At 41.4% G+C, this 18,234-nt stretch overlaps 1 protein-coding gene across 2 annotated transcripts in view; it reads right to left on the bottom strand.

Moving 5' to 3' along the window:
* Positions 1-898: 898 nt before the first annotated feature.
* Positions 899-18,234, bottom strand: part of zfhx3b (zinc finger homeobox 3b) — a 166,448-nt gene continuing 149,112 nt past the window's right edge. For both annotated transcript variants that reach the window (XM_065261475.2, XM_065261474.2), the window contains exons 6-10: positions 16,669-16,802; positions 16,057-16,257; positions 12,801-12,924; positions 7,253-12,706; positions 899-7,086 (exon numbers count right to left, since the gene is read on the bottom strand). In XM_065261475.2, the coding sequence (XP_065117547.1) occupies positions 5,384-7,086; positions 7,253-12,706; positions 12,801-12,924; positions 16,057-16,257; positions 16,669-16,802 (7,616 nt within the window). In that variant the 3' untranslated portion in view covers positions 899-5,383. The remainder of the gene's footprint in view (positions 7,087-7,252; positions 12,707-12,800; positions 12,925-16,056; positions 16,258-16,668; positions 16,803-18,234) is intronic.

The following is an 18,234-nucleotide window of genomic DNA, read 5'->3' as shown; positions in this document are numbered from 1 at the left end:
GATTTATATATTTATATATATTTTGTGTTCAACAAAAGAAACTCACACAAGTTTAAAACAACACAAGGGTGAGCTTCGGATAAACTATCTAAACATTTTAACCTTTAAATTCTATTAAAAATAATGATCACACTTTATGAATGCAAAACGAATTTCATACGGTAACAAGAATAACAGGTAACACTTTACAATAAGTTTCAAATATCAACATTAGTATATGAATGAGTTAACAGTATCAATCAATTAATACAAAATGGATTTGTCTAATGATTGTACATTTAATATTAACAGATGCAATAATTTGTACCAAAATTAATAAAGTCTGTAGAAGTACTATTACTACATGGTATACACTGCAAAAAATGACTTTCTTACTTAGTGTTTTTGTCTTGTTTTCAGTAGAAATATCTAAAAATTCTTAAATTAAGATGCTTTTTCTTGATGAGCATTGAAGTAAATAAGTCTAGTTTTAAGACAAATAATATACAATTAAATTCAAATTGTCCTTAAAACAAGCAAAATTATCTGCCAATGGGGTGAGAAAAAAAATTGTGAAATAAGATTTCTTTTTTCTTAAACACTTAATTCAAGTAAAATTTTCTCACCCCATTGGCAGATATTTTTGCTTGTTTTAAGCACAAATTCACTTAAATTGTATATTTTTTTGTCTAAAAACTAGTATCATTTTCTTAGGTCATTTTGCTCATCAAGAAAATACATCTAGATTTAAGAATTTTTAGATATTTCTACTGAAAACAAGACAAAAATACTAAGTAAGAAAGCTTTAAGCTTATTGTTTATAATGTTACCAGCTGGAACCTTATTGTAAAGTGTTGTGAAGTATTGTGAAGTCAAAGAAGGTGACGCATTAAACGGCCCAATACAACTTTGCTTTTATGCTCATACTTTTTAATGTATCACAATGAGCAAGAAACATACTTGATGAAATATTTTCAAAGGAGTATATTCAATTACCATCTACAATCAACTTAACTAGGACAACAAGGTTTTTGTGACAAAAGTTTCTCTTTAAAAGTCTGAAGTTCCATGTGGTTTATGTATGTTAGTCTCCATGTCATTTGGTACAGTTTGGAAATCTTCATCATATAATTACAGTAACAAAAAGCTAACAAGACTACAGTATAGAAAAGACATCAAGAACAACATTTTTGGTTTAACTTGCTCTTTTTGTACATTGCAAGGCTGTAAGTTCTACCCTCGGATGGGCTACCTGGAGCCACAGAGCCGTGCTTGCGAGGCTCAGAGGAGGAATAAATCGAGGAGAAACGAAAGAGAAAAAAGGAAACCCAAAAAGCGTCAAAAATGCTGTGGCACCAGGAGCCACGCTAAAGGAACAGGAGGCTCCGGTAGCAGTTCGTCCTTGAAACTGGAGCAAATGGTTTTCGTTTGGTTGCTTGTTAGTTTGGTTATTCATTTTGGTTGATTCGCTTTTTCGTGTTCATCTGCTTCCTTAGGAATGACACCCAAGAAAATCCCCTCCCCTTGAACAGTGAAGGTAAACTCGTCGACTCCGTGCCAGCGTGGAGCGCGCCACTTTCTGATCGGAGGGACCACGCGTCAGTCACCGAATCAGGCGGGAGGAAACGAAACGGGTAGCAACACCATGAACTGGGAGACAACGTAAGCAAGCGTCCAAGTCCGTCCCTTTCAGAAGTGCAGAAAATGTCCAAGTAGATGCAGTACCAGAGAGAGACAAAAGTCCCAGATAAATTCCTCTCCGTGTCACGTACGTCCACCGCACCGGTTGTAGAGTCCACTCGTTAGTTAAATAATGACTTGATATCCGGGTCGTGCGTTTACCCTGCCTTTGGCTCCCGTGCCCAGTTTTGGTGTGCCAACAGCCTTCTCACAGACATCTCTCTTAAGATTCCCAGAGTTCGTTTCTCTTTAATTTCCTTCTTTGTCATTTCAAAGAAAAGTGTTGACGTCTTTAAATATATCTATATCTGTATACATTTTTATTTTCACAGTGGGCAAAACGATGACCTCTACAGCAAAACCTGCTCTTTGCAAAATGTCCACAAAAATCAAGTATCTCAATGATGGATTTCAGCCATGTGTTGGATTAACCACAATAAATATACACTCATCAGGGGCACCAACTCGTTCTTTTTTTAACCGCACCAAGCTTTGGCCACATTCATAAAACTAAAACAATAACTGCTCAGTGCTTCCGTGTCCTCTATCACCACGTTCTGCCATTATTGTGTTGAACTTTACCGAAGATTCCGCTTTGCAGTTCAATGTGGGTTTTTTGGTGCGAAACAAAAAGTAAAAAATAGAATACAAAGTATAAAAACTCAGACTGATGCTGGCTCTTATGAAACACACACACGCACGCGCATACACACACACACACACACAAAGTCCATGCTGGCTGAAACAATTCTGCCCCACTTGGAGAGCCTTTAAAAAACGAGAACACTTTGGAAGCGAGAGAGATACGACTGTGTCGAGACGAACAAATACAGAAACATTGTAACACCATAAAGTGGCCAGAGAAAACAAACAGGTGAGATTTAAAGCTGGCATTGAAACATTAATTTAGAAATGGAAAACAATAACGAAAGAATAAAATATACAATTATAACAATAAAGATATTATCTGAGAGCGAAAACAAAAATAAACTATACAATATCAGAATTCTTGAAAATAATTAGGAACAATATTACTCGGATTGAGAGCAATGGCAGGCTTGCAGATCGAATGAACCCAATTTCAAAAGGACGCACGCCAAATACATTTGAGCCCCCCGAAAGCATCGTGACTCGCTTCATTTTAGATGAAGGAAAAGCTATTTGCATTTATGATGGGGATTCATTTTGATAAAAAAACAGAACCGCGAGGACATCTTTGGACAGGAAGGCAGAACTCTACCGTATCATCATGCAAAACGAGGGACATTTAAAACAAATCCTGCTTTGTCTCAGTCTTACAATGCTTTGGAATGAAGATGCCCCATACAGACCAGACATATCATGCATGGAAATGGCTTTACACCCTGCAGAAGACAAATTCCCTAATTTCTGGTTGTGAATCGATATGCACGTCAAAGTATGCATGTTGAAGTATGTACATTTTTGGTAACCACTATGATCTAGTTTAGGTGAGTGAAGTCCTGCAGGGATTCAGAATGAGGGGATCGAGAGGTGACGCTCAGCAATCCATGATGGCAGAGTAACACAACAGCTTAGAGTCACCTTAGAATAGATTTGTACTCAAATTGAATAAAACAAGCAGTCCTTGCTTAAGAAATGAAAACTCGGGTGTAGTATTTGGAATGCACTGTAATTTTTACAAACATTATAGATATCATTGGCTTTAAAACATTGGTCTGTTCAAAAATGAAAAAGCTAAAATGTCCTTTGGAACACGTGTTCACAGTCTTCAAAAGTTCAGTTTTTGCAACAAGAAGGGGAAAAGGATGTTGCAGGGGCAGGGAAATGGTTTATTGGGTTTCTTCTTTTCGTTAAAGCTTAGCCAAAAAGCAAAAGGAGCATGCATCTAGGTATTCTTCCTTTCCGAATCTACATTAGCAGCAAAACATATGTCCTCAAAGACCAGACCTTGTACATTTTTTACAAAAGAAGAAAAAACAACAACAATAACAACAACAACAAAAAAATGGATTTCATGTGTGACAGAAAACTTCAACAAAACTTTTATTTTACAAACTGCAATGGCTCTGTAACGGTGCTGCTCCACAACGCAAGGACAGGGGCCCTTTAAGATTTTTGGTTTTCTTAGTATTTGATGTAAAAAGCCACCCGCTTGCTTGCAAAGAAGCAAAAACGGCAATCTGATGCGTACTTCTTTGATTTTAAAACTTTTACTTTCTTTAAAAACAGCAACAAATTCTCAAGTATAAAGAAGCCTCTTCTCATCTTTATGCACCAATGGTGAAAGTGTTAAGTCTTTGGATTTTCTTTTCGTTTTAAAGCGTGAGAATTATTATTAGTATTTCTTTTTTCATTATCATACATGACAACAAAAAAGTTGAAATCAACATAAAGCCTATAGCAGACTGCAGCCACACTACATAGAAACATGTATCTGCTTTGTAGTGCTTAAGGAGAGGCGGTTATCTCCGAATCTACAAAGGCAGGGGAGTACAGAAAAAGGGAAACATATAGACAAAGATAGAGAGAGAGTCAGACAGTGGTAAGTGCACTAAGGTAACACAAAAAGAACAAAAACACAGCCCAGATTTCTCTTGGGTTTTGGGTCAGTGGTGTACTAACCACCGGTGAGAAACCCATCGAGAGATCGAGTCGGGACAACAAAAACCAGGGAGTGAAGAATTTGACACAAAAAGAGTAGAGATCGTTTCCTGCTCCTTATTCTAGTCTATTGGAATGACCAAGACAACATCAAATGAAGCGCCTTAAAGTTGGACGATACAAAAGCTAAATGTACACAAAGATTTTTCAATCTACCATACTGTTTAAATTCATTTCCAATGCAACAATCTACTTAACACCAAAAATGTATATATCTATCATAAATACAGAAAGTTTTTCCCTAAAAAAAACCTTTTTTCCCCCACCAGTCTGCAATGCTTTTCGTGTCTGGGTAAAACGGGATCGGTAACTCTCCCGTTAAAAAAAAACTAACAAAAATAATTAGGAAGGTTTAAAACCAGCAATTCAGCTACTCATTGAATGCCCAGAAAACTTTTAGTATCGTTTCTGAATACTTTCTGCCAATAAAATCATATAAAAACAGAAATGTATATCATTTGTTTAGAACAAAATGAATAAAATAATGACTTTTTGTAACACAAAAAGGTTGTGAGCTGTTGACCTGAGAATAAAATAGACATTATTTTTCTTTTCTTTAGCAAGCCATTGGTATTTGAATGCTTAGATAGCAAGAAAACTGTAAGACTATTCTCCCATACAGTACATACTGGCTTTATGTGACTGTGCTATTATGGAAATAAGAAACACAACTTGTTGACTCGTTCTTTGTATAGAGGGTTGTGTGGGGCCGTTTAAATAACTTTGAGGCAGTCCACTGCATTCCACTAGCAATAACCAACTGTTACAGCTGTGATCTCTATTCATTTATATATATATACCGCATACATGTATATATATGCATCTGTGTGTGTGTGTCTTTATATATTAAAAGTTGTAGTAAACTAAAACCAGCATGTTGATATGGGAAAACAATCCACTAACATTAAAATTTTTGGTTACAAGCTTTGGAATTGCAGTTAGTCTTTACACATCTTTTCTGAAATTGGTTTGTATACTTTAAACATATTTTAAACATTGCTGCTTTTTGTTTTTTCTTTTGTGTTTTCTTCTGTCTTTTTTTCCTTTTTTTCTGTTTTATATCGTTTGTCACTGAAAGCTTTTACAATCTGATGGAGTCCGATCCTACACTAGTAAGGTTACTACTACAACTACTACTGTCTTTTAGACAGCCAGGCTGTTGTGGCTCCTCTGCTGGCCTGCCCAGCCTGTCTGCTGATTTCTGACTGCTGTCAGAATCAGAATCGTCGGTAAAGACGTCTGTTGGTATCGAGGTCTGGACCCCTGAGGTGCTCAATGAACTTGAGGTAACCGTTGAAGGAGAGGAAACTGGAGGAAACGAAGACAATGAAGAAGTGGGGGCATGGGGCTTCCCAGCTAAAGCTCTGGAGAAAGGGGTCTGGGACCAGGGTTTGCCTGCGGCTGTTGTGTTGAGCGGGTTGGCCGTGAAGGTAGAGGTGCATGAAGATGCAGGCACGGATGAGGACGGCGTGGTGGCTGATGTCGTTGGTGGAGGGGATGGGGTGTTGTTTGAGTGAGTGGCAGACTGCGAGGTAGATGCGGTGTTAGGACTGGGGAAGCAGGCTGAAGAGTGAGGTAATAAACTAGGCGCGTGCTCTTTGGCATTTCTGGATCTTTTGATTGTTCTGTGTTTGTGCAAGGCTGAATTCAGGTGTTGACTAAGCGCTTTGTTCCCATCTATAGTGGTATCACAGGCAAGGCAGTCATAGAGGCTGCGCTCTGCTGCGCTTCCACCGCTGGGGACCCGAAGCAACATCTCTTGCAGGTTTGCCACAGACTGACCGAAAAAGCAAACTGACTTGAGGTGGCTTATAGCCGCTTCCTCCTTGCTAAAGACAGCTTGACACTTGCGGCACGCCAGTCGGTATTGAACTTTGGGGACAATAAATTGGTCAGGAAGGGGGTCTGCGCCTTTGCCGTCCACTTCATGCTGCTCAGTGGTTAGGTTTTTGTGAGTGGAAGAGGTTTCGGCAGAGGAAGTGCTCTTCTTCTCCTCTGTTTTTACTGGATCTTTGGCAGGGTCCTTACGGTCCACTGAATTTTGTGATGAGACTTTGGGCTGCTGAATCTGCTGAAGCTGGCGCTGCTGCTGCTGAAGTGCCTCTTGCAAGCTCTGTTGGTATTGCTGGTAATGCTGAAGCAAAGATCCTGGTGATAACCCCATAAGGGCCTGTGATAAAGCTGGGTTGTAGGGGAAAAGACTTTCCATTCCATACATGGGCTGAAGATATCCACCTTGAAGGGCACCTGGTATCTGAGGGGCGTAATATGGAGAGAATCCTGGCATGAAGTAGGGCAGGAACTGACTTGTTAGTAGAGCTGTTGGATCAGAGGCTAAAGCTGCCTGCAGAGCTTGAAGTTGGGCAGTATCTACCACATACTCCATACCAGGTGTTGGCATTGATGTGGCTGGAACAGCGGGGTCAGGTTTCTCTTTCTTGGCACTGGCAGCAGAAGTGGAGGGAGCAGGAGTTCCTCCAGCTGAAGATGGTGTAGAAGGCTTTTCAGCCTTTTCCTTGGATTTCTCTTTTTCTCTGGTCCTCTCTGTATGACGATCTTTGGGGGGTTCAGGACGAGGACATGTCTGTGTTGTCAAAGAATTTGATGTAGATGTTGGGGTAGGGCTTGAACGGGGAACAGATGTACTGGCCTGAGCTGGGCTGGGTGAAGCCAAGGAAGAGGATGAAGGGGTCTTGTTGGGTAATCCAGATGTAGGGAGACTAGGTGAGGGTACACTGGCACCAGGCATGTTCAGGAGGTTTGGAGGTTTTGGTGGGGTTAAAGCTGAAAAAGTAACAACACTGATTAGTAATGTTACAAAATAATAAAAGAGACAATTAGTAGTCTGTAATACCAATTTACTATGTAACCTTACAATTGTTTTTGCATTACCATTTAAGAAGCCTTTAGAATTATTCATATTAAAGACATTTGGCATGAGATGGCATACCTGAATTGGATGAGTTAAAGCCTGGAATAGATGGACCACCAACACCTGGCAGAAGAACAGGGGGAATCCCTGGCAGATTTGGATAACCTGACTGAAGGTTCAAGGCTTGCAAAGCAGGCGTGTCAAACATCCCTTGTTGCTGCATGGCTTGTTGTTGTGCTAATCCAAGGACCTCATTAGCTTTCTTGATACGATCCATTTCCTGTTGTGCCATCAGCTGACGAACTGTTGCAGGGTCAAAGTACTCTTTCTCTTTGTCAAGCTGACTTCCAATGGTTTCCTTTACTTTGGAAATGTGTTGTTGTGAAAATATGTGATCCCGCACTGAGAGACGAGCACTGTATTTAACGCCGCACAAAGTGCACTCTGTCTTGGGTCCCTCGTAAGATGTCTGGTTGATACCGAAGTGCTTAGCCATGCTGAGCTTAGCCTTCTTTTCTTTAGCCCGAGCATTCTGGAACCACACTTGAACCACTCTCTTTGGAAGTCCAATGTCATTGCCAAGTACCTCACACTCTAACATGGTTGGAGTCCTGTAATCATTGAAGCAAGACTTGAGCACCTTAAGCTGAAGATTAGACATCTGTGTACGGAAGCGTTTTTGACCAGGCCTGTCTCCACTATCAATGCTTCTACTTCCAGAGGCTCCTGGGCTTGGTGAGCAAGGGTCAGCCAGACTAGATGTTTCACTATAATCGATTATATGTTCATTTTCAAAGTCTTTTGTGTAGTAACTTGTAGCAGGGCTCACCAGTCCTGATGACATCTGTTCATCGTTCTCAATAGAGGGAATTGTGCCCCCAGACTTAGAGAGAAAATCTCCACTATTATGGCTGTGCTTTGCATCAGCACTGTCATTGTCCGCATTTGCCTCATCACCAGTGGTAGTATCAGTGATGGCCGTGTTCACTGACGAACAATCATCATTATCAAGTTTATTCTGATCAAAGTTTGTGTTCACTGAGGAAATGGTTGGGCTTTCAAAGTCTTCCACTCCCTCAACCTTAATAGAAGTTGGGCTCAAAAGAGCCCTGGGAGACAAGTCCATGTTTTTGCTCACAGGTGACAGAGATGAACATTGGGCCTCATTGCTAGAAGGGGCAAGATGGGAGTAGCTGGAGATATCCAGAGGGTCCATCTTCAACTGCATTGCCTCTTGTTCAGGTAACATACCGGAAAGTGTCAGACTGTAACCAGCACGTTTAGCCTCATGCCAGTGGCGTGAACGAATGTGGGCTTCAAGGGCGGTTTTTGCTTTAAATAGGGCTCGGCAAAATGGGCAACGACGATGGGCCTGAGCTGGACCAACAGCCCGAAACTGGCCTTTTCTTTCTCTGGCTCTTGTGTTTTGGAACCATACTTGTACCACACGTTTCTTAAGCCCCACCTCATGAGCAATGTGGTCAAGCATCTTACGAGTAGGATTAGAATCGAGCAAATATTTCTGGTACAGAATCTCTAGTTGCTCAGGCGTTATGGTGGTTCGGAGGCGCTTGTCTCTTTGTGGCTCCTCTCCACTGTTCATGCTGTCACTTTCTCCTGGACTAGTACCTGCCTTTTCCTCCAACTTCCTCTTTAACGAGTTCATAGTGGACGTAGGTGTTGATGGAGACGTGGCAGAGGTGCCAGACATTTGTGGTATTGCTCCTGCAAGGAGCTGGCTAGTCAGAAGAGGATTGCTAGGATCAAATAACATAAAGGACATGTCCATTGAGCGATCTAAAAACTGAGGATGAATAAACTGATTTTGGACACTTAGAAAATGAAGCTGCTGGTGTTCCTGCCAATGCTCAAATGAAGGGAAGGCAAGTTTGCACTGTTCACACTGGTATGGGATCATTTGCTGGGCCAACTGCTGCTGTGAGGCAGAGGCTAAATGGGCATTTAGGGCCATGTGGGAACTCTGAGAGGTCTGACTGGTGTGTGAAATGGAGGGACCACTATGTTGTTGCTGTTGAGAGAGGGAAGGCGAAGAAAGTTTAGAGTTCTTTGGGACTGTATGAGTCTTTTCCTCTCTTTGTGGCCTCTGCTGTGGGGTCTCAGATGGATGACTGGTTTCTTGTTTCAATGATGTCTGCTCTCTTTGACCAAGTGACGCTTCTGCAGAGTGTTTTGATTTCTCTTCAAAAGAGTTTGATGTATTAGCAGGTGTATTAGCCTCCTCGTTTTCAGATGATGAGATGTGAGAGAATGAAGGAGGAAGAGGGCAAAGACTTGAGGATGAGGGCATTGGTGTTTGACCTGATGACCCAGAAGGTGTGTAGTATTCATGCGAGAGATCAACAGAGTCCTCATTTTGGCTGTCATACTGGCCGTCTTCTTCCTCATCTTTGTAACAAAGCTTCTTTTGGTGTTTAATAAGGTCAAATATTCGTTGGAAAACCAGGCTGCACTTCTTGCACTGATAGTTTAAGTTGGTGGTACGAATGTATCGGTCATTGGATAGCTCGCGCCGATCGCCTTCTTTACTTCCATCTCCTTGGTTTTCATAATTTTTACGAGCTTTTTGTCTGGCATTTTGGAACCACACAACGATGACTCGAGTTGGTAGGCTCAGAAGATTGGACAACTGCTCAAATTCATCATCTTTAGGATATGCATTTGCATCAAAGAAATCTTGCAGCACCCTCAGCTGGTAGTCTGTGAACCTTGTTCTTGAGGATCTCTTATTTCCATATGATTCATGTCTTTGAGGCTCAGGAGAGGGTGGTTTTGAATCTATTTTGGTTTCTTCCAGAGTGGTAATTGGAGGGTTGTTGAAGTTATAAGGTGAGTCTTTGTTGCGTTGACGCTCTTTGAAAAGAGTGTTCCGGAACCAGTGCTTGATGACTTTCTGAGGGAGTCCTGATTTATCGGCCATTTCCTTTATTTGTTCCTCATTTGGAGAGTTGTTGATATCAAAATATTGGCGAAGCACCCTTAGCTGGTCATCTGTGATACGGGTGCGGGGCCTCTTATTTTGTTGCTGCAGCATGGCGGGGGTAAGCTGCTGTTGGTACAGCTGGGCCAGATCAGTCGCAAGACTGGGCTCCACAGATGCCATTTGGCCAGGAATCTGGGAAGGCAATGACTGCAGTGACATGGGCTGCATCATGAGTGGAGAGAAAAGGGGGAGATCCATGGACATTGGAATTTGAGTCATTGGAACTGGAGGTTGTGGGGCTGGAGGAGTTGGTGGTGTAGTAACCGGTATATTTGGTGTTGGTACTCTTTGGGGAGGTGGAGGAGGTGGTGGAGGAGGGGGTGGCGGTGGAGGAGGAGCAGCTTCAGGTGTCTGAGGTCTCAATGGGTACAGCTTGTCATACTGTTCTCTGTAGTCTTTGGCAAATCTCTCTAGAAATCGGAATGGAAAGAAAGCCTGGTGGATATGCTCCTGGTGACTCTTCAGGATCAGTATGTTGGAAAACAGCTTTCCGCAGGACTCACACTCCAGTTTCTCTAATCCTTCAATAGGGTCAACCACTCTGGTGATACCACCTGGCCCACTGGATCCAGATATAGAACCTATTGGCTTTCTTTGTGCTTTTTGCTTGTTCTCATTGTACTGAATTACTAATTCAAATCCAAAATTTTCCAATAAGGCTTTGGTGGCATTTCCTCGAGCATCTGAGGCAATCCTTGGAGGCGGAAATCCAGAGTCATGGTTTACATTTACTACAGTTTGTGGAGTATCTTTCTTATCTTTGGACTTTGAAATGTCTGAATTATCTTTCGCAGTATGGTCCTCTGCTTTATCACTAATTTCTTTATCCTTTGGAAGTTCTCTCTCTTTTTCACTGTGAGGAGAGGGCTTTGGTTTTTTGTCTACAGGCTGAGAAAGAGCACTCTGTTGAAGCAAAGCCATTTGGCTTGAACCCTGTGAGTGGGAATGAGCTTGATGCTGTTGCTGTAGGTGATGGTGCATAAGTTGCTGTTGTAAGCAGCTCTGCTGGGCTTGCTGAGCAGAGTTTTTCTGTTCCTCCAACATTGATGCTGCAGATGCACTTAAGTTCAATGAAGCACTACTTAAGTTCATTTCTGGATTCAACTGAAATTCTGCCCCAGGAATGTAAAATGGAAAGAGAAGTTGTTGCTGCTGAAGTGGGAGAAGAGCTTCTGTTGTCATAGGGAAGTGCTGGAGGAGAGGGTTAAAGAGTTGAGACTGAAGAAGAGCCGCCTGCTGGAACTCTTGTTGGAGTTGAGCCTGTGCCTGTGCTTGAGCTTGGGCCAGCTGCTGCTGTTGTTGTTGAAGTTGCTGCTGATGGCCCCTTGAGGAGAGCATATCTGCAAATTTCTTCTTTTTAACATCATGATTCTCAGACGGGGAGGAATGACAAGCTGAGTTGCCCAAATTCTCAACACTGTGAGAATGACTCAGATGATTACCTCCTAGCAAGCTCTGCACTGTCTGAGCTCCTGCTGGAGAACTGCTGCTGTTGCTGGAGCTGGTGATCGTGTTCGTGGTGGGAAGAGGGCTTGGGGTTGAAGTGCTATTGGAAGTGCTTCCGCTTTGGCCACTGTTGCTTACAGAGCTAGAACTGCCACCAGCTGCTTCAAGCTTTGCTGCTCTGGCCTTGGTCTGATGAAGCACAGAGCGCATGTGAATCTCCAGTGTAGAGCTTTGACTGTATGCTACATTGCATGTGCTGCACTTGAAGGGTTTATTATCAGGGCTGCTGGTAGGTTCTGGCTGGCCAGTGGTGGATTCTTGTAGGGCCCTTTTGACTTTGTGTAAGTGAGACACTGAGTTGTAATGTACAAGAAGAATATTCTTTTGAGTAAATGACTCTTTGCAGACTGTGCACTTGAAAGGGCGAGATGGATCTAGAAACTTCTCCATAGTAAAGTTGGGGCCTTTCCTAAATGGCAGGGCTCGTTTTGGTTCAGATCCAGAGTCCTCTTGCAAAGATCCAGAGTCACTGCCAGTTGGACTTTGCTTTTCTTCTGGGTCGCTTTCTTCTCCTTCCTTTTCATCATCAAGGAGACTACCCTGGTCCTCTCCGAGTGACGGATCACCCATTATCATTAAATCTCCATTCATTAGTAAACCTCCATAAAGCTGTTGGATGTCAGCTTCACTCAGCTCCAGGTGACTAGTCTCCAGATGCTTTTTAAGTGCCTGTAAGGTCCTAAAGCTCCGTTGGCATAGACAACACATTGTGGCTGCACGAATTACATGGTATTGGGAATGCAGCTGTAGTTTCTCTATCGTCTTGAATGCCAAACTACACTGGTTGCAGCGATATTTGTAGACGTGACGATCGGAAACAGGCAGTTGGGGCCTTTTATTGTGGACCTCGTTGAAGTGCATCTGAAGGGCATTGGAGGATTTAAAGACTTTGTTACAGCCCTTTTTCCAACAAAGGAAAGCAGTGTCATCTTTTGCAGGCTGTTGTTCCTCAATAGGAGACTTGCGAGCTTCAGCTGTGTCTGCGGCCAGAGAAACTCCTTTCTCAGACTCAACATCTGCCACTTCTGCAATCACAAAAAGAAAAAAAATCTTTACATTTCTGATTACAGATGCTGTGTGTTTTAAAAATGTCTTGCCTCCAATGCAAAACTTTCTGACCTGTTTGCTTTTTAGTGTCCTCTGAACTTGAGTTGGCCATGGACTGAGGTGTGTTTTGAGAATCTCGTTCTGGTCCAGGAACTGGCATGAACATGCTTGCTGGCAGTACATCTGAAGCTGCCACCTGGAATACAACATAACGTGTTTCAATTAATTATAGTTCATATACAATAACCACTTGAATGCAGAACATCTCAAATCAATGTAACAGACCATTTTCATACATGATGCGTTTGTTTGGGAAGTGTCTTTAAAAAGGTGGTACAGGTGAGGGACGGTTAAATATTTTGATCTCATTTAAACTAACTGACAAACACATTCATTTTTAGACTCACACTCTTACACTTCATTGACCATCTACGAAATTTGCACTTGATAACTGATGGTGCTTTGTCATGCACTGTGATAGTTAATGCAGCCAATTAGTGTGATGGGCTGAGAGGTCTACCTTGGCAAACGCTTATTAAAACAGCCTAATTAAATAAGTCTTCCACCTCATAAAATGTGCATCTCATTCCAATAGAAAAGCACGGTGCACAGAAATGCCCTCATTCAACCTGGAATTCTGGGTAATGCAACTACTGTCAATTTCTGGATAATGATCAGCACTCTTTATTTAACATTCAGGGCTCATTAATATGTTTTCACCGCAAACCAGAGTATTATAATCTAAACAAATATGCAAATTATTACTTGAAATAAAGTCATTAATAAAAACAGATACATTTAAATGCCAGTGGATGGTGACCAAAACATTTCGGTTGGATTAATTAAAAAAAAATTATGTTGTTATGTTGTGATAAATGCATCAATCATGCGTGACTGACAGCAAAGTTCCTATCTTTTAAAAGCATATGATTCTCCATGCATGTACCTCACATTCTGTCACTCTCATTAAAAACCAACAGATTCATTAACAGACTCCTATTTAACAATAATCGGATATTGAGATTGGAAAAGGTTAAGAGGCGAGCCACTGTCGGCTTCTACAACTAAACAACCAGCCACTCTTATTGTGCATTACAATGCCACCAAACTAACCTATCCTTACCTCATCTTTGTGGTTCAGTTCATCCTATCCAAATGTTTTCATATCACAGAAGACAAATTATGACCCAAAGGTTGCTTCCTGACAGCTCGGGAGGTCTTAAAAACATCTAATCATCCAATGAAAAATCCCTGTTCACACCTTTCATTTCTATTGGATTAGACTCACACTAGACAGATTTTCAGCTTTTTACACCGCATCCCTGAAAGTGTTAAATGGTTGCGAGCAGTGTGGATAGTTCCAGAAACAAAACATGCCAGTGATTAACATTACAAAGTGAACTGTTTCTAGACAACTGCATCATTAGGCAAAGAGCTCCGAGTGCCGAGAGTATCCCAAGGTCACTTTTAATTTGGACCGTCTAATTGGCAAACATAGTTCCAAATGGCTATCATCTAGCCAGGCTCAGAATTAATGAAGCACAATTATTTTCATTACCCCTATCTTAGACAGACAGAACATTAGACAGAGAGTGAGCGGGGAGGGGGTTGGAAGGGTAGGGCATGCGGGAGAGGACAAGAAGAGTGCATCTTTATGCAATGTTTGCAAGAAATAAAAGTCAACTGATTTAGAATTCATTAAGCCCGTCTGCCTGACACGCCGCACAGGATGGAGTACCTCCCGCTATCTCGCGCTACTTGTAAAAAAGGTGCTGGTTTTAATGTGCATTGTATTAGCTCTGTTTCTATCACGCGCCGCACTTGTACGCCACTCGGTGCGTTATTACCTCTATAAAAGAAAAAATATTGCCGTCTGGCCTCTACTAATGTGTTCACCGTTTGCTTTCGGCCCGGTTGAGTGGAGATGCCTTCGGAGCGATCGGCCAGCGTGCGATTCGACTCCACGGGCAAACTTAAACGCAATTATTTCGCTGCTGAAATTTGGTGAAAATAAAAGCATGAAAGCAATAATGTCCCTCTGTGGTCTCGGTATGAGCTGAAGCGGAATAAGGCGAGAGTATTCACTGGAGGGTCCGACGGAGAAGTGCTGCTGGAGGCCTGAGCGCTATGAAAGGTGGAAATACTGTAAAGGGGATGATGTAAGTATTACCGCAGTGTCTGGAATACAAATCACTTTGGTAATCACTTGAGACTTTTATAATTTCTTTACTAAACTGAGAACGAATTTTTTTCCACCACCTACAAACTGATTGTTTCTCGTGGTCGCCAATGAGATTAAATTGACCCTTTTTCAGCAACAAACCTGATACGTAAAAGTAACAAAGTTTTCTGAGATATGAAAGAGCACACATATCCACACTAAATGCAGGGAGAGACACTATATACGACTATAGCCGTAATAGTACAATAACCTTTAAATACATAGGATGCCTAGGGACCATGTCAAAAGGAAACTTCATCATTTTAATTAAAACTTAAAAGGAATATTTTTCAATATTTTACCATGTTTTTACCTTAACTTAGACAAATTAATACATACCTATATTTTTTCAACGCGTGCATTTAGCCTTTGTACAGTGCATTGTGAATATGTTAGCATCTAGCCTAGCCCCATTCATTCCTTAGGATCCAAAAAGGGATGAATTTAGAAGCCACCAAACACTTTCATGTTTTCCCTATTTAAAGACTGTTACATGAGTAGTTACACGAGTAAGTATGGTGGCACAAAATAAAACGCACCGAGGTTGAGGTGTTCTTCCGCTATACAATATAGTTATAATTTTTTATCCGGTTAAAAAAATCGCCACATTTTATTTTGTGCCCCAATACTTGTGTAACTACTCGTGTAACAGGCCTTAAATTGGGAAAACATGGAAGTGTTTGGTGGCTTCTGAATTCATCCCTGTTTGGATCCTAAGGAATGAATGGGGCTAGGCTAAATGCTAACACATTCATGACGCGCTGTACAAAGATTAAGTGCACGCATTGAAAAAAGATAGGTATGTATTAATTCGTCTAAATTGAGGTAAGAACATAGTAAAATATTAAAAAACGGTGGTGTTTTCCTTTAAAATGTCATCAACTAGACTGAGGAAAAAACAACCCAAAGCAGTGAGTAAGAATCGTGAGTCACTACTGAACGTAGAAGGTTGCTTTGCGTGTTAAAAATATAGTTGTTTTCTCACCACACCAAAGCAGGACATTTATGACCCAAGCATTTTCTTGCAAGGTTGTGAGATTTTGCAAATCAACCCAGCCTAAGCTGGTAGCAACATAAACACTTCCTAGAAATACTCTATAGACTTACAGTGGATATCAGCTTGTCGACGCAGTCTGGTGCCACACTGTGGAGATGGGTGAGATGAAACTGCAGGTGGACCTTGTTGTTGAGCATGTCCTGGCACAGCGGGCAGCGAAACATGGGCTGCACCGAGTGCTGCGTCATCACGTGCATTCTGAGCCGGTTCAGGTCTGTGTTGCTGAACTTGCAGTAGGGGCACTGGTACATCTGTACAATGAAAAAAGAGAATATTAGCTTTCTGGGAAGAGTGCTAAAATCAAGGGCAGATCAAGACTCGTCTCCCTCCCGTGCAGCGAGCAGTGGGCTACTCTGAGATGCGGATACTTCAAAGAGCTCTCATCTGTCAAATATCATATTGATTTTTCACCTTTTGCGCAATTAGCAATGCAGCAAAAAAGACAGAGAAATATCATATTTTTACAGAGATAAAACCCACGCGTGCATAATTCAAAGAGGCCAGCCACATTCTAATACTCTACATTAAAAATGGCTTAGAACAACATCCTGAGATGTTTTGTTAATTAATGGGCACAGTTAATGAGACCTACATGCCTGGGGATTAGATGAGATGGGTTTGCATCTACTTTAGAAAAACACTCTGCACGATTTCTTTCATACCTGCTCGCCACTGCTTTTCTCAGCAGTCTTGGGTCTCTTGGATGAGAGGGGGCTTTCGGATGACTCTGACCTTGAAGAGGGCCGCTTGACGGGGACCGGGGAATCCGTCTGTTCCCTCTCCGATTGGCTGGATGCTGTCAAAGACAAAAACAGAAGCAACGTTGTCAGAAACCAAACACAGGTATGCGTCATTTATACATTTGACATTTATAAAGCTCATTACAAATGAGAGAGGTTAATACGGTCTAAAGAAATGAAATGTAGTAAAACTGCAACCATAATGATCCAGTAGTGTACAATAAAAACGGTTTAAAAGCCTTACATAGAACTATGTTAAAGAGATAGTTCACCCACAAATGAAAAGTGTGTCATCATTACATCAACAAACACGTATAAATGTATTATTTGTAAAATATTTGTAACCAAGCAACTAGAGCGCCAGTGAATTTCGTAGTAGCAAAAAGACTACTATAGAAGTCAATGGTGCCCCAGATCTGATTGGTTACAAAAATGTTCCAAATATCTTTATTTGTGTGTAGTAAGAAAAAAGTTTAATACAACTTGAGGGTGAGTAAATGATGACACAATTCTAATTTTTGGGTGAACTATCCCTTTAACGTACAGTAAAGCATACTTTCCCACTGTGGTAAGTTATGATATTACAATTTAAATATTATTACAGTACAACGTATTACAAACTGCAGTTGCATAGCAATTATTTACAAATGAGTACAAAGGTAATTTAGGGAATTACAACTAAAGCTCAATAAAGTAGAACTGCCCAACACAACAACAGTGCAAAATGAGCTGCAAGTATTGTGCATTTGTTGGCATGGTAACTGCATTAGTGTTCATATTGCACCGAACTGCGTTTTTCCTGCAAAACTGATTTATTTTCTATTAGTAAGCTGCTGTGGTGCAAAGCTCACAAGCTGTCATATGATGATGTATTAACTGGCATTAGCTTAACCTAAAGTTAATTGAATGTTTAAACAATGTATAGTCGCCATCTGCTTAGAGATTTGACGTTACTTTTAAATGCAAAACTGGCAGGAAACTGAGTTGCATGTGTTTAGTTGCGAATAGCCTGAAATACTGTGGCTTTACTATAGCTTTCACTATAGTATCTATGGTACGGTACAATACTGTAGTGCTGTAAATCAATACTGCGTCCCATTAATCACACTCACACAGATATAAACTGCTGCATTTTATATAAAGATGGGAGTATCATCTCTTTTTAGTGCAATGTGAAGTATTTAAACAAGAATGAACCAGGCCGGTGGATATCTCAGGCAAGCTGTTTTCTTCTCCATACCAACTACTCTTTCAACCGCTCCTCCCATGGCACTTAGAAGAGGCAGCGTTGATGCTTTGATGGGTTGTCTCTTCCTATGTTGGATGTTTAGGACATCAGACACCGACATAGACATCTAATCAAAACATTAGTTTGCCATGGTGAGCAGCTTTAGGTTGCATCTCGCAAGAAGGTGTTTGAAGTATGGCGATGGGATTCGCCTAACCTGAGAAGAGTCAAATATACCACAGGCGGCTTCACACTGTAGC

Source organism: Paramisgurnus dabryanus, chromosome 2 (genome assembly GCF_030506205.2).
Source record: "Paramisgurnus dabryanus chromosome 2, PD_genome_1.1, whole genome shotgun sequence".
Taxonomy (NCBI): domain Eukaryota; kingdom Metazoa; phylum Chordata; class Actinopteri; order Cypriniformes; family Cobitidae; genus Paramisgurnus; species Paramisgurnus dabryanus.
The sequence above is the reverse complement of the archived record's forward strand: the minus strand, read 5'-3'. Positions and strand labels throughout refer to the sequence as shown.